General features: G+C 46.9%; 1 protein-coding gene across 2 annotated transcripts in view; it reads right to left on the bottom strand.

The window, feature by feature from the left end:
• Positions 1 to 13,882, bottom strand: part of PROSER2 (proline and serine rich 2) — a 49,359-nt gene that overhangs the window by 16,951 nt on the left and 18,526 nt on the right. For both annotated transcript variants that reach the window (XR_009211111.1, XM_058431556.1), the window contains exon 2: positions 3,879 to 4,097. Coding sequence is in view for 1 of the 2 variants with exons in the window: in XM_058431556.1 (XP_058287539.1) it covers positions 3,879 to 4,016 (138 nt within the window). In the remaining variant the exon portion in view is untranslated. The remainder of the gene's footprint in view (positions 1 to 3,878; positions 4,098 to 13,882) is intronic.

Genomic DNA, 13,882 nt, shown 5'->3' with positions numbered 1-13,882 from the left:
GAATTTATGTATTTGTTTTGTGTGGAAATAGGGGTCTTGCTATGTTGCCCAGGCTGGCTTTTAACTCCTAGGCTGAAGTGATCCTCCTGCCTCAGGCCTCCCAGTAGCTCAGACTATAGTTGTGCATCACCAAACCTGGACGCTTTTTAAATTGTTAACTTGCACTGGCGCAGGAGAAAAGTTTCTAATGAGCAAAGATCTGTTATATACCAGGTGACACTCCAACTAGCACTTAAAACTTTAGGGTACTCTCAATTAAAATCAGGCATTCATCTTTTATCTTCTTTTTTTTTTTTTTTTTGAGACGGAGTCTTGCTCTGTCGCCCAGGATGGAGTGCAGTGGCGCGATCTTGGCTCACTGCAAGCTCCACCTCCCGGGTTCATGCCATTCTTCTGCCTCAGCCTCCCCAGTAGCTGGGACTACAGGCGCCCACCACCACACCCAGCTAATTTTTTGTATTTTTAGTAGAGAAGGGGTTTCACTGTGTTAGCCAGGATGGTCTCGATCTCCTGACCTCGTGATCCACCCGCCTCCGCCTCCCAAAGTGCTGGGATTACAGGCGTGAGCCACCACGCCTGGCCTTATCTTCTTTTAAGAATAATGTTTGCTTAAAAAAAAAAACAAACCTCTATAAATGAGAACGAGGTTTTCTTTCTTTCTTAAGAAACCCACAGCCTAACTAGGTTATGTTTTACTTAAAGAGCCCTCTAAGAGGTGCATTTACATATCGTACAACCTAGAGACCTAAAAACGCTGTTGACTGACCAATCTTTCATGACCTTGGGAATTAAAGGACACCGCTTAATTGAAGAAACCGCTATGGTTGATTTTTGTTTTAAAGATAAAAGTCACATTAAAAAAAAAAAAGATCTGATGAGTTAGAATAAAACTTACAGCTACTCTCAGAATTTACACTTCCAAAAAAGTGGAGTATGACGTTTAAAGACGCTGTAATGCTGTGATAGGGACTGGCTGCTAAGTGCGGCTCTGTGAAAATCAAGTGTCATGTGACTGTTTAAAAAACTTTAGTAGGAAAAATACAAAAATTAGTCAGGGATGGTGGCACATGCCTGTAATCCCAGCTACTCGGGTGGCTGAGGCAGGGGAATCGCTTGAACCCGGGAGGCGGAGGTTGCAGGAAAAAAAAAAAAAAAACTTGAAGCAGGCTGGGCGTGGTGGCTCATGCCTATAATCCCAGCACTTGGGAAGGCTGAGGCAGGAGGATTGCTTGAGGCCAGGAATTCTAAACCAGCCTGTTAAACATAGCAAGACCTCATCTCTACAAAAAATTTTAAAAAATTAGCCAGGTGTGGCGCTGCTGCAACTGTTATCCCAGCTACTTGGAAGGTTGAGGCAGGAGGCTCACTTGAGCCTAAGAGGTCACGGCTGCAGTGAGCTATGATTGTGCCACTGCCCTCCAGCCTGGGTGACAGAGCAAGACCTTGTCTTTTTTTTTTTTTTTTTTTAATTTTTTGAGACGGAGTCTCGCTCTGTCGCCCAGGTTGGAGTGCAGTGGCGGCAATCTCGGTTCACTGCAAGCTCCGCCTCCCGGGTTCACGCCATTCTCCTGCCTCAGCCTCTCCAGGTAGCTGGGACTACAGGCGCCCGCCACCACGCCCGGCTAACTTTTTGTATTCTTAATAGAGACGGGGTTTCACCGTGGTCTTGATCTCCTGACCTCGTGATCCGCCCGCCTCGGCCTCCCAAAGTGCTGGGATTACAAGCGTGAGCCACCGCGCCCGGCCGACCTTGTCTTAAACACAGAAAAACAACAAAAAACCACTTTAGTTGTCATTTAAAGTTAAATGCCGTATTTTCTCATTTTGCTAGTTCTAAAGGAAAGTACACAACTGTGAAATAATAAGATGACAAGTAAACTTAGCTCACTAACTGTCCCTGGAGGAAAATGCCGGAAAACAGTTAACATGCCTGAGGGGAAGGCAAGGAAACACGACCAGAACATTCCTCTAACATCGGGAGGAGAACAGGTCCAAGGCAGGATATGCAGCAGAATTCTGTGATCCCAAACACACCATGTAGACGTAACTTAATTATGGGCGTCCTATGAGTGGGCTTTACAATGCTGTTTCCATTATTCTACGCTATGATATACAGGGACAGGCACGGCAGGGAACAGACAGACATCACATATACCACAGGAGTGCTACTGGATGATTTACCGGATAGGAAAGAACTGGGTAGAACAGGAATCCTTTAATTTAAAATCAAACTCATGCCCATAAAACTGGTAGAATTAAGAAATGTGTACAATAAGGAGGAGGAAGGAATGTTCCCTTTTACCACCTCACCTTTAGCGATCAAAAAAAAAATAATTTAAATGTCTACGGAGAAGAGAAAGAGATGGAAGGAGGAGCATGGATCCAAACAAGATGGCGGCGGCAGGATGAAGGGGAATGGCGCCCCACCTGGACACTAACAGGACACCAGGGAAGGAGAAGCCGGCACCAGCGCTGCTTAGGTGCCGGGCATTTCTTTTGAGACGGAGTCTCGTTCTGTCGCCCAGGCTGGAGTGCAGTGGTGCGATCTCAGCTCACTACAACCTCTGCCTCCTGGTTCAAGTGATTCTCCTGCCTCAGCCTCCCGAGTAGCTGGGATTACAGGTGCCCGCCACCACGCCCGGCTAATTTTTGTATTTTTAGTACAGACGGGGTTTCGCCATGTTGGCCAGGCTGGTCTCAAACTCCTGACCTCAGGTCATCCGCCTGCCTTGGCCTCCCAAAGTGCTGGGATTACTGGCGTGAGCCACTGTGCCCGGCCAATCAAATAATATTTATCGCGTATTACCATAATGGTTTTAAAAAAAATATGCAAGTGGGGGTCTAGAAAATTCTGTCATTACTAATAACTACCCCATACCAAGTATATCTAGCTTCAGCGTAACTGAGGCTAATTTTATGGCTCAGTGTATCTGAGGGAAACTGGTGTTCCCATTGGAAGGAGAGGACCTGAGAGGTGCCCCCAATGGTTCCTAGTGAGGCCCGGGGGGCCATTTCTCTCCTGTGCTCCTCCCTCTAGGAATGAGTGTCATGGTCTCCCCTCTCCTGAAAGATGAATGTCCTCACCGGGGAAGGTACGAGATCCTCTTAACTTTACAAACTCTTTGTAAAGTTCCCAAAGCTATGCAAGGGTCTGGATTCTGAGAAGGATACAAAAGCATCTTTACTTGCACAGGAGTGAAACATCAGCTTGAGTGGCCGGGCGCGGTGGCTCCCGCCTATAATCCCAGCACTTTAATCCCAGCACTTTGGGAGGCCGGGCACGGTGGCTCCTGCCTGTAATCCCAGCACTTTGGGAAGCTGAGGTGGGCGGAGTTCGAGATCAGCCTGGCCAACATGGTGAAACCCTGTCTCTACTAAAAATACAAACAAACAAAAAAAATTAGCCGGGTGTGGTGGCACGTGCCTGTAATCCCAGTACTTGGGAGGCTGAGGCAGGAGAATTGCTTGAAGTTGGGAGGCAGAGGTTGCAGTGAGCCAAGATCGCACCACTGGACAACGGAGTGAGACTCTGTCTCAAAAAAAAAAAAAAAAGAGTGAACTGTGTTTATCGTGTGAGCTCTTCAGCAGCGCTCCTGCCTGGGTTGGTTTCTGCCCCGGGCCTGGTCCTGTCTGGGTCTAAGCAGCCATGAGTTACTGGCCACAGCGAGGGATTTGCTCCATGGCTATGGGTAATGCTCTGTATTTGTGCAAAATTTAAGATGATTAAAAATAAAGAACCACTTCACAAAGAAGTATTCCAAAACATCAAGCTAGTTGACCCAAAAAGATCTGGTAAGATATTCCTTCAAGGGAGAGGGATTGAAGCAAAATCCACTGACCCAGGCACAGGAAAGCATGAAAGAAAAACTGTCACTCACCAAAGTGAAGCTTCTGGAGCGAGAGCTGCTGCTTCGACTCTCCAGGCTGCCGCCTCTGCTGAAGGCTCGGAGCCTGCAGCTGGGGGACGTGTCTGAGTTCATGTCAGATGCGTCTGATTTCCGGTGGGTTACAGGCATCTCCACAGAGTCCTCAGGGCCGGCTCGATCACAGGAAGCAGGGCAGGAGCCAGCAGCCCATTCTGCGGCAACAGCTCACTCCTAGAGACACCAAACGCAAATGACAATGGTCAGTAAGCCGAGACTGTAGAACGCCTCAATCCCTCAAAAACATGGCTTAGATTCATCTCCACTCTCAGACTCGACCATTAGGGTAAAGGGGATTGGGAAACGCTAAGTCAACCAGTTTGAGGATGCTGACTGCCACTTCTCCTTTATATTGTTAACCATTCTGAACACATAAGAATAATTAAAAACAATTTTTTTTCAGAGATAGAGTCTTGCTATGTTGTCCAGGCTGGCACTGAACTCTTGGGCTCCAACAATCCTCCTGCCTCGGCCTCCTGAGTAGCTGGGATTACAGGCACAAGTCACCATGCCCAGCCGGAATAATCTGAAGAAAAGATGGGGTATATTTAAGATGAATTTGCTGCTGGAAATATGACAGAATAATGTGGTATCTTCCTCTGCACTTTCAAGCTCTTTCACACTCAGGCTCTTCCTGGCTTTTCTGCCTCAGACACCATAAACTGTGGTTGCTTCTCCAGCTCTGTTACAGTTCAGACTTGAGGGGAGGTGACAAGAGCTAACAAGTTACCACTGGGAGCCTGGCTGACATCTCCGAAACTGAAGACTATGGAAGCCTCATGCTATTGCAATGTGTACATCAAAAGTAAAGTACCCCAGGTTAAAACTATGAGGAAGTTCGCATCTTTACTTCCAGGAGCAAAGACACTGAAACTGTCCCCTGTAAGCCCCTTAATTTCCTACAGTCCTCTGACCACCCTCCCAACCCCGGCTACTTTTTTTTGAAATAAGGTCTCACTCTGTTATCCAGGCTGGAGTGCAGTGGCAAAATCACAACACACTGCAGCTTTGACCTCATGGGCTCAAGCAGTCCTCCCACCTTGGCCTCCTGGGTAGCTGGGACTGCAGGCGTGCACTACCACACCCAGCTTATTTTTTGTAGAGACAGGGTTTCGTCATGTTGCCCAGGCTGGTCTCAGGAGTTCACTCCTAAACTCAAGTGATCCTCCTGCCTTGGCCTCCCAAAGTGCTGGGATTACAGGCGTGAGCCACCATGCCTGGTCCTTTGACCCTTTTAGCAGGAAATCCAGCCCAGCCCCTGAACGGCATATTAGACAGTTCAACAAAGCCTTCTACAAGACCAAAGAAGACTCATAGGAATAAGCCTCTTCCTGATTAATGGAAACATGACCACTTGTGGAGAAAGTGCAATCTGCATTGAACACCTTTAGGGTACATGTCATTTAAGACTTCAAGCATTACCCTGAAAACCTCCTCTGAGAAACCTTACAGACAACTCTGTAAAACAGATTTAAAAAGAAACACATTTCTGCTCAATCAGTACACATCAAATGGCGATTTAAGAGCAGGGCTAGGAAACCAGAAGATGATATGCATAGACATAAAGTTGCCACTATTCCAAATAGTAAAAAAAAGACAAAGTCAATGGTCCTAGGAGAGCTGGTGGGCTGTGGAGCCAGGAGAGAAAGGCAGCTCCCTTCAGCTTCCCTGTACATTCCAGGAGGCCCTAGAACCACCTGGATGGTGTTACGCACAAAACCCTCCTTTTCCCATCCCGCCATCATCTCAGGAGCAAATGGCCACACTCGGGTATACAGAGCAGCTCAAGTAACCAGGTCTTCCCGCCATTCCCCTGAAAGGGCTGGTTTTGCCAAATGCCAGAGCCACATTGTGTTAATCAGCGCCCATCCCTAGACACGGGCTTGCAGCCTTGTCACACAAATGAGCCACGGAGACGTCTCCGACTCCTCCCCTCCCTGCCACTCACAAGCGGCCAGCTGCCGAGCCCTGCAGACTCTTCCTTTACAACGTCAGTTGTATCCACTTCCCTTCTGATCCCACACGCAAGTTTAGGACCATTTTAGCACGTGCCTACGTTATTGCCACAGCCATTGTCTTCATCTGTTTTGTGCTGCTGTACAAGAAACAAACTTATTTGGCTTGTGGTTCGGGAGTTTGGGAAATACAAGATCCAGGGCCACATCTGCTGAAGGCCTTCTTGCTGTACCGTGACATAACAGGAGGCATCACTGGCGAGAGAGAGAGAGAGAGAAAGCGCACAAGGGCCAAACTCGCTTTTATAGTGAACCCACTCCTGCAATATCAACGTTAAAATGTTAACCACCTCTTCCCGTCCCTGCCCCTCAACATGGCCATGCTGGGGATTAACACATGAGCTTTGGGATACATGTTCCAACTACAGCCGCCACCTGCTGTCCTCCTTGCCTTCTCCCTCTTCTCTACACTTCTGCCGGATTCTCTAGTTGGATTAATCTTGAAACATCACTTAATTGTTACCACTCTCCCAAAAGTAGTCAATTTTAACCCATTCCCAACAGGCTTGAGAATTAGTTTCAGCCAATCAGTCATCACCTGCTTCCATCTGAACCCTATCTTCCATTCTAGCCTAAGCATATTCTTTGATGCTTACTGTTTTCCTACCTCACCTTGGGGAGATGCCAGGTACTAGAGAAAGGCAGATGAGTCAGAGACTTCCCTTCCAGAGAGGAGCCCATCTATGCACTGATGCTTAAGCCAGGCAATGGATCAGAAGCTCTTTGGGACTCAGACCCAGACCTACAGAATATATTTATGGGGGTAAAGGCTGGGAGTGTGTGGGTTTTTAAGGAGTTCCACAAGTGATTCTGCCACATAGCACCAACTCTAAAGGAAGACAGATATGTAACAATGTTCAGTGCCATTACAGGGAGTCCAGGAGTGCCCATGGCCCTAAGATTTAAGGAGACAGCTAGTTAAACTCTTTTTTTGTTTTTTTTTCCTGTTTTTTTTTTGAGACAGAGTTTTGCTGTGCTGCCCAGGCTGGAGTGCAATGTTGCAATCTCGGCTTACTGCAACCTCCACCTCCTGGGTTCAAGTGATTCTCCTGCCTCAGCCTCCCAAGTAGCTGGGATTACAGATGCCCACCCGCCACCATGCCCGGCTAATTTTTGTGTTTTTTTTTTTTTTTTTTTTTTTTGAGATGGAGTCTCACTCTGTTGCCCAGGCTGGAGTGCAATGGCACGATCTCGGCTCACTGCAACCTCCACCTCCCAGGTTCAAGCGATCCTCCTGCCTCAGCCTCCCAAGTAGCTGGGACTACAGGTGTGTGCCACCACGCCCAGCTAATTTTTGTATTTTTAGTACAGACAGGGTTTCACCATGTTGGCCAGGATGGTCTTGATCTCTTGACCTTGTGATCCACCTGCCTCAGCCTCCCAAAGTGCTGGGATTACCGGCGTGAGCCACCACACCTGGCTTGTTAAACAAACTCCTGAAACACCACTTCAACGTCACCCACTCCTATGGGCATTCCTAACAGAAAAAAGAATCAACAAAGATGTGGAAATGTAAGCCTGTTTGAAAAATGGCGAGTGCTCAGGATAAAGCAGTGAACTCAGCTCAAGCACAAGATACAACACAAGGTGCAAAACAGGTAGAGAGAGGTGCAAACTGGGGAGATGAGGTCAGCTGGACCTCAGTAAAAGCAGCTTTGATTTCTGAACTTTGCCGACAGATGAGGGGCACCAAGGGAGGTTTACGCCCCGCAGAGGGACAGGACCCACTTACAGTTTAGAAAGATGACTCTGGCCATGGTCTGAAGGGTGGGCAGAACCAGGAGAAGGCCCTGAAAGCAGTGAGGCTAACTGAACACGACACACTGTTTAAAAAAGAATGAGGCGGCCCCTCCATCTCCATGACATTCTGTGAGTGGAAAAAAGCAAGGGAAAGAACAGAGTGGGGGGCCAGGCACGGTGGCTCACGCCTGTAACCCTTGCACTTTGGGAGGCCAAGGTGGGTGGATCACCTGAGGTCAGGAGTTCGAGACCAGCCTGGCCAACATGGCGAAATCCTGTCTCTACTAAAAATACAAAAATTAGGCCGGGTGCGGTGGCTCACGCCTGTAATCCCAGCACTTTGGGAGGCCGAGGCAGGTGGATCACAAGGTCAGGAGATCGAGACCATCCTGGCTAACACAGTGAAACCCCGTCTCTACTAAAACTACAAAAAATTAGCCAGGCGTGGTGGCGGGCGCCTGTGGTCCCAGCTACTCGGGAGGCTGAGGCAGGAGAATGGTGTGAACCCGGAAGGCAGAGCTTGCAGTGAGCCAAGATTGCGCCACTGCACTCCAGCCTGGGCGACAGAGCAAGACTCCGCCTCAAAAAAAAAAAAAAAAAAATACAAAAACAAAAATTAGCCGGGCATGGTGGCAGGTGCCTGTAACTTCAGCTACTTGGGAGGCTGAGGCAGGAGAATTGCTTGAACCCAGAAGGCAGAGGTTGCAGTGAGCCGAGATCGTGCCACTGCACTCCAGCCTGGGCGGCAGAGTGAGACTCTGTCTCAAAATACAAAACAAACAAACAAAAACAAACCAGAGTGGGGCACACTCCCACTTTGACAGGGAAACAAAATATATGTGTGAATGGTTTTATGCGCAAACAACCTCTGAAAGGATACACAAGGAAAATGACCATGGCTGACGCTGGGAAGAGAAATGGGTGAAGACGAGGATGGAGGGACACGCACTTTTACCAAATGATCTCCTTATCTTTGGAATGCTGCACATCTTAACTATTCAATAGACTATTTAAGAGGTAATAAAAACCGTTATCAAGTTACTTTATCAGTTCACAAAAGAGACGATGAAGATGTGAAAACTACGGTGGCTGTCAGGTAAGAAGAGAAAAGCTGTGATATCCAAGAAGTTTTAGTGGCTGACGTAAGGGAAGAGAACATTTCAACAGTGAGAGAAGTAACAAGCCACAAAAATTCAAAACAGAATAAGGGCTGGGAACGGTGGCTCCCACCTGTAATCCCAGCACTTTGGGAGGCCAAGGTGGGCGGATCACTTGAGGTCAGGAGTTTGAGACCAGCCTGGCCAACATAGTGAAACCCCATCTCTACTAAAAACACAAAAAATTAGCCAGGCGTGGTGGCAGGCACCTGTAATCCCAGCTACTCAGGAGACTGAGGCAGGAGAATCGAACATGGGAGGTGGAGGTTGCAGTGAGCCGAGATGGCGCCACTGCACTCCAGCCTGGGTGATAGAGCGAGACTCCGTCTCAAAACAACAAAACAAAACAGAATAAGGATTAAAAACCAGCCACTGACTCCATCAACGAAGGTGAAGGCGGGTTAGAAATCATACTGCAGTGGGCTGCGCCGGGAACAGCGATCCTGGGAGCAGACGGTTAGTGGTTTTTGAATTTGGGGTGAAAAGAGAAACAGAAAAGAGAGATGGGGCAATAGCTGTAGAGGAAAATGGGGTTGAAGAAAAGCATTTTGGATTCATATATATATATATCTATATATACACACACACACGTATATTTATGTTTGTTTTTTTTTTCTTTAAGAATAGGAGACACTTGAGCCTACTAGTCATGAGCTTTGGGGAAAAGAGAAGGTAAAACCCTGGACAGGCTGGGAGTGGTGGCTCACACCTGTAACCCCAACACTTTGGGAGGCCGAGGTGGGAAGACTGCTTCAGGCCAGGAGTTCAAGACCAGCCCGGGCAACATAGAGATGCTCCCCGACCCCACCCCAATAGCAAAATCAGCCAGGCGTGGTGGTGCGTGCCTGTAGTCTCGTGAGGTGGGTGGATGGCTCGAGCCCAGGAATCTGAGGCTGCAGTGAGCTATGATTATACAACTGCACTCCAGCCTGCGTGACAGAGCTGGCCATCTCTAAAACAAACAAAAACCAAACCAAATCCCAGAAACTTTCCTCTCTGGCAGTTAGACAGACTCCATGGCCTGGTCGGCCTGTTCAAAGCTGTTTCAGCACTGGATGAAATATAAAACACCTGTGACTCCCCGCTTCCAGCAACAGGCACGAGCAAATGCTATCATCCTAAAAAATAACCAGAGTAATGTGAAAAACAACCAAATAGAACTTTTTAGGAAGAAAAAATTGATAACAATGAAAAAACTCGACAGATGGGGTAAACAGAAGATCAAATATAGTGAGAGAGAGAATGAGAGAAAGAAAAATGATCTGAAGAAACCTATCATTTGTCCAGATTGTAGCAGAGAGATGTGAAAACCAATGAGAGGTTAAGAGACCCAGCACAGGTTGAAAAGGTTTATGTCTATGTCTAAGGTTTGTGTTTAACTGGAGTTTCTCAGAGGGGAGGAGAGCTGAGGTGGCAGAAGTAATGTTCAAGGCCGGGCATGGTGGCTCACACCTGTAACTGCAGCACTTTGGGAGGCTGAGGGAGGTGAGTCGCTTGAGGTCAGGAGTTCAAGACCAGCCTGGCCAACATGGTAAAACCCCGTCTCTGCGAATAATACAAAAATTAGCCGGGCGTGGTGGGGCACACCTGTAATCCCAGCTACTTGGGAGATTGAGGCAGGAGGGTCGCTTGAACTCCAGAGGTGGAGGATGCAGTGAGCCGAGATCACGCCACTGCACTCCAGCCTGGGCAACAGAGTGAGACTCCATCTCCAAAACGAATGAATGAATGAATGAATGTTTAAGGAGACAATGGCTGAGTGTGTTTCACAATGGATGAAAGATACTAGGTGGTATAACTTCAGTCTCAGGGTTCCCCCACCAGAACCATTCTCTGTCTTTCTCTAGCCTCACTCTCCTGCCTCAGGAGCAGGAATGTATCAGATGGGCACCCTTGCTGTGGGGCTGCTGGTTGAGTCCAGCCAAGGAGACCCAGGCACGAAAGGCAGGCTGCCAGCTCCCTGCAGGCTGGTGGGTCCTGCCGAGAACCCCAGCCTCTGCCCTTCCTCTCAGCTCCCTCCCCAGGTTCCACGGCTCCCTCCCTTTCCCCCAGGGCCTAGGGGTGCTAACAGCTACCGAGTGTTGCTGTCCTCTAGGTACCAAACCATCCTCTGTTGCTTTCCCTAACCCTGCCTATATTTTTTGTAAATAATCTATTTATTAAACTTTCCTCGATTATTCATTTTTGTGTGTATCCTCTATATCCTGCTTACTGATAAAGACATCAAGTTACAGACAGAGGAATTCTGATGAATCTCAAACAGAATAAAAATTTTAAACGTACTATTAGACAATCACAATGAAACCACAGAACACTGAAAACAAGAAAAACTTAAAAGCAGCTACAAATTTTGAAAGCAGCCTCAAAACAGTAGTTAAAAGGCTGTGGGGAAACAAGGTGCTCTGAGGCTCCGCTAGTGGGAGTGTAAACTGGCATAACCCCTCTGGGGGCAACCGCATAATATCTATCAAAATGTAAAATATATTCCCACGCACCTAGCAATTCCATTTGGGGGAATTTATCCTACCGAGAAATTGCACACACGCACAGGGACATACATATTAGGTTGGTGCAAAAGTAATCGGTTTTTTTCCATTATTTTCAATGGCAAAAGTCGTGATTACTTTTGCACCAACCTTATAATGTTATTCACTGTAGGATTGTCTGTAATAACAAAAATCCCCAAAATAACCTAAGTGTCTAACATAAGGGGCTGGTTAAATAGAGTACATCCATGTAACTGAATACTAATCAGCTGTATAAAGAATGAGGAAGGCTGGGAGTGGTGGCTCACGCCTGTAATCCCAGCACTTTGGGAGGCCAAGACAGGCGGATCACTTGAGGTCAGGAGTTTGAGACCAGCCTGGCCAATATGGTGAAACCCTGTCTCTAGTAAAAACACAAGTATTAGCCGGGCGTGGTGGCTCATGCCTGTAATCCCAGCTACTCGAGAGGCTGGTGTGGGAGAATTGCTTGAACCCAGGAGGCAGAGGTTGCAGTGAGCTGAGATCGTGCAACTGCACTGCAGCCTGGGTGACAGAGCGAGACTCCGTCTCAAAAATAAAAAAGAATGAGGAAGCTCTCTATGTACTGATGAGTTAAAGATCTCTGGGTATATTACTGAGCAAAAAAAATGCAAAGTCTAGGACAATATATAAAATACTATGCATTGTGTAAAACCGAGAGATTACAGATTAAGAATGTATATTTGTATTTGTTGTTACGTGCATAAGAAACTGGAAGGATATACAAGTCAAGAACAATTGTTGGGTGTGAGGGGTAGAAGTGAGTTGAGGACAAGAGTTAAATGTAGAGTTTTTAGAAATATAATTACTTTTTCTTTTTTAACCATATGAATGTATTACCTTTTGAAAAACTTAAAAGATATTGTAAAAATATTCAAAGTGGCTTGGTGCAGTGGCTCATACCTGTAATCCCAGTGCTTTGGGAGGCTGACGTGGGAGCATTTCTTGAGGTTGGGAGTTCAAGACCAGCCTGGGCAACATAGTGAGACCTTATCTCTATAAGAAATTTTAAAAATAGCCAGGCAGGGCAGCACATGCCTATAGTCCTAGCTGCTGGGGAGGCTGCAGTGGGAGGATCACTTGAGCCCAGGAGAGTTGGAGGTAGCAGTGAGCTGTGATCATGTCACTGGACCCCAGCCTGGATGGCAGGGCAAAGACCCTGTCTCAATCAATCAAATGCACTCAAAGAAATGACAGATTATTTTCAAAGAAGTGATAATCAGACTGACTTCTTGAAACAGCAGCAGTGGAAACAATCATATTGAGAAAAAAAAAAACCCTCAACCCAAACCTATATGTGCTATAAAAATATTCTTTTTTTTGAGATGGAGTTTCGCTCTGTCGGCAAGGCTGGAGTGCAGTGGCACTATCTTGGCTCACTGCAACCTCTGCCTCCCGGGTTCAGGTGATTCCCCTGCCGTGGCCTCCCAAGTAGCCGGGATTACAGGAGCCCACCACTGCGGTGGGCTAATTTAAAAAAAAAAAAAAAAAAGAAAAATTTTTTTTTTTTTTTTTTTTTGGGACAGAGTCTCACTCTGTTGCCCAGACTGGAATGCAGTGGTGCAATCTTGGCTCACTGCAACCTCTGCCTCCCAGGTTCAAGCAATTCTCCTGCCTCAGCTTCCCGAGTAGCTGGGACTATAGGTGTGTGCTACCACGCCCAGCTAATTTTTGTATCTTTAGTAGGGACGGGGTTTCACCATGTTGGCCAGGCTGGTCTTGAGCTCCTGACCTCAGCTGATCTGCCCGCCTCTGCCTCCCAAACTGCTGGGATTACAGGTGTGAGCCACTGTGCCCGGCCTATAAAAATATTCTTTCAAGAACAATGGCAAGGCTGGGTGTGGTGGCTCACGTCTGTAATCCCAGCACTTTGGGAGGCCGAGGCAGGCAGATCACGAGGTCAGGAGATCAAGACCATCCTGGCTAACATGGTGAAACCCCATCTATACTAAAAATACAAAAAATTAGCCGGGCGTGGTGGCAGGCGCCTGTAGTCCCAGCTACTCGGGAGGCTGAGGCAGGAGAATGGCATAAACCCAGGAGGTGGAGCTTGCAGTGAGCCGAGATTGTGCCACAGCACTCCAGCCTAGGCAACAGAGCAAGACTCCATCTCAAAAAAAAAAAAAAAAAAAAAGAACAATGGCAAAATAGTATAGAAAATGCAAATTTCTAGGAGTTCTGTTTCATCTGAAACCAAGACAGGTTGAAAAATACACACATTCACACACATATATGTAAGTATACATACATATATTTGTGAAAAACTGCTAAAGATTATAACTGTTGAAAACCTGTACCTCAGATTAAAAAAAGTCTGTGGAAAAAAAGACCAAGGGAAAATGTTATAAATTTCTATATAAATAAAAACAGAGCGAGTCTGTTACCAATAGAGCAAAGTTTTAAAAAGGCTCTATTTCAGGGAGGAAAGATTTGGACTAAAAATGCAAGTAAATGTAAACAAACACTGAGTATATCAAACAATCTTGTTTTCTAGTACAAAGCAGAGCTGAAACACGCCACAG

Source organism: Hylobates moloch, unplaced genomic scaffold (assembly GCF_009828535.3).
Source record: "Hylobates moloch isolate HMO894 unplaced genomic scaffold, HMol_V3 SCAFFOLD_2, whole genome shotgun sequence".
NCBI classification, from domain to species: Eukaryota; Metazoa; Chordata; class Mammalia; order Primates; family Hylobatidae; genus Hylobates; species Hylobates moloch.
Note: the sequence above shows the minus strand (reverse complement) of the source record. Positions and strands in the feature narration are given on the sequence as shown.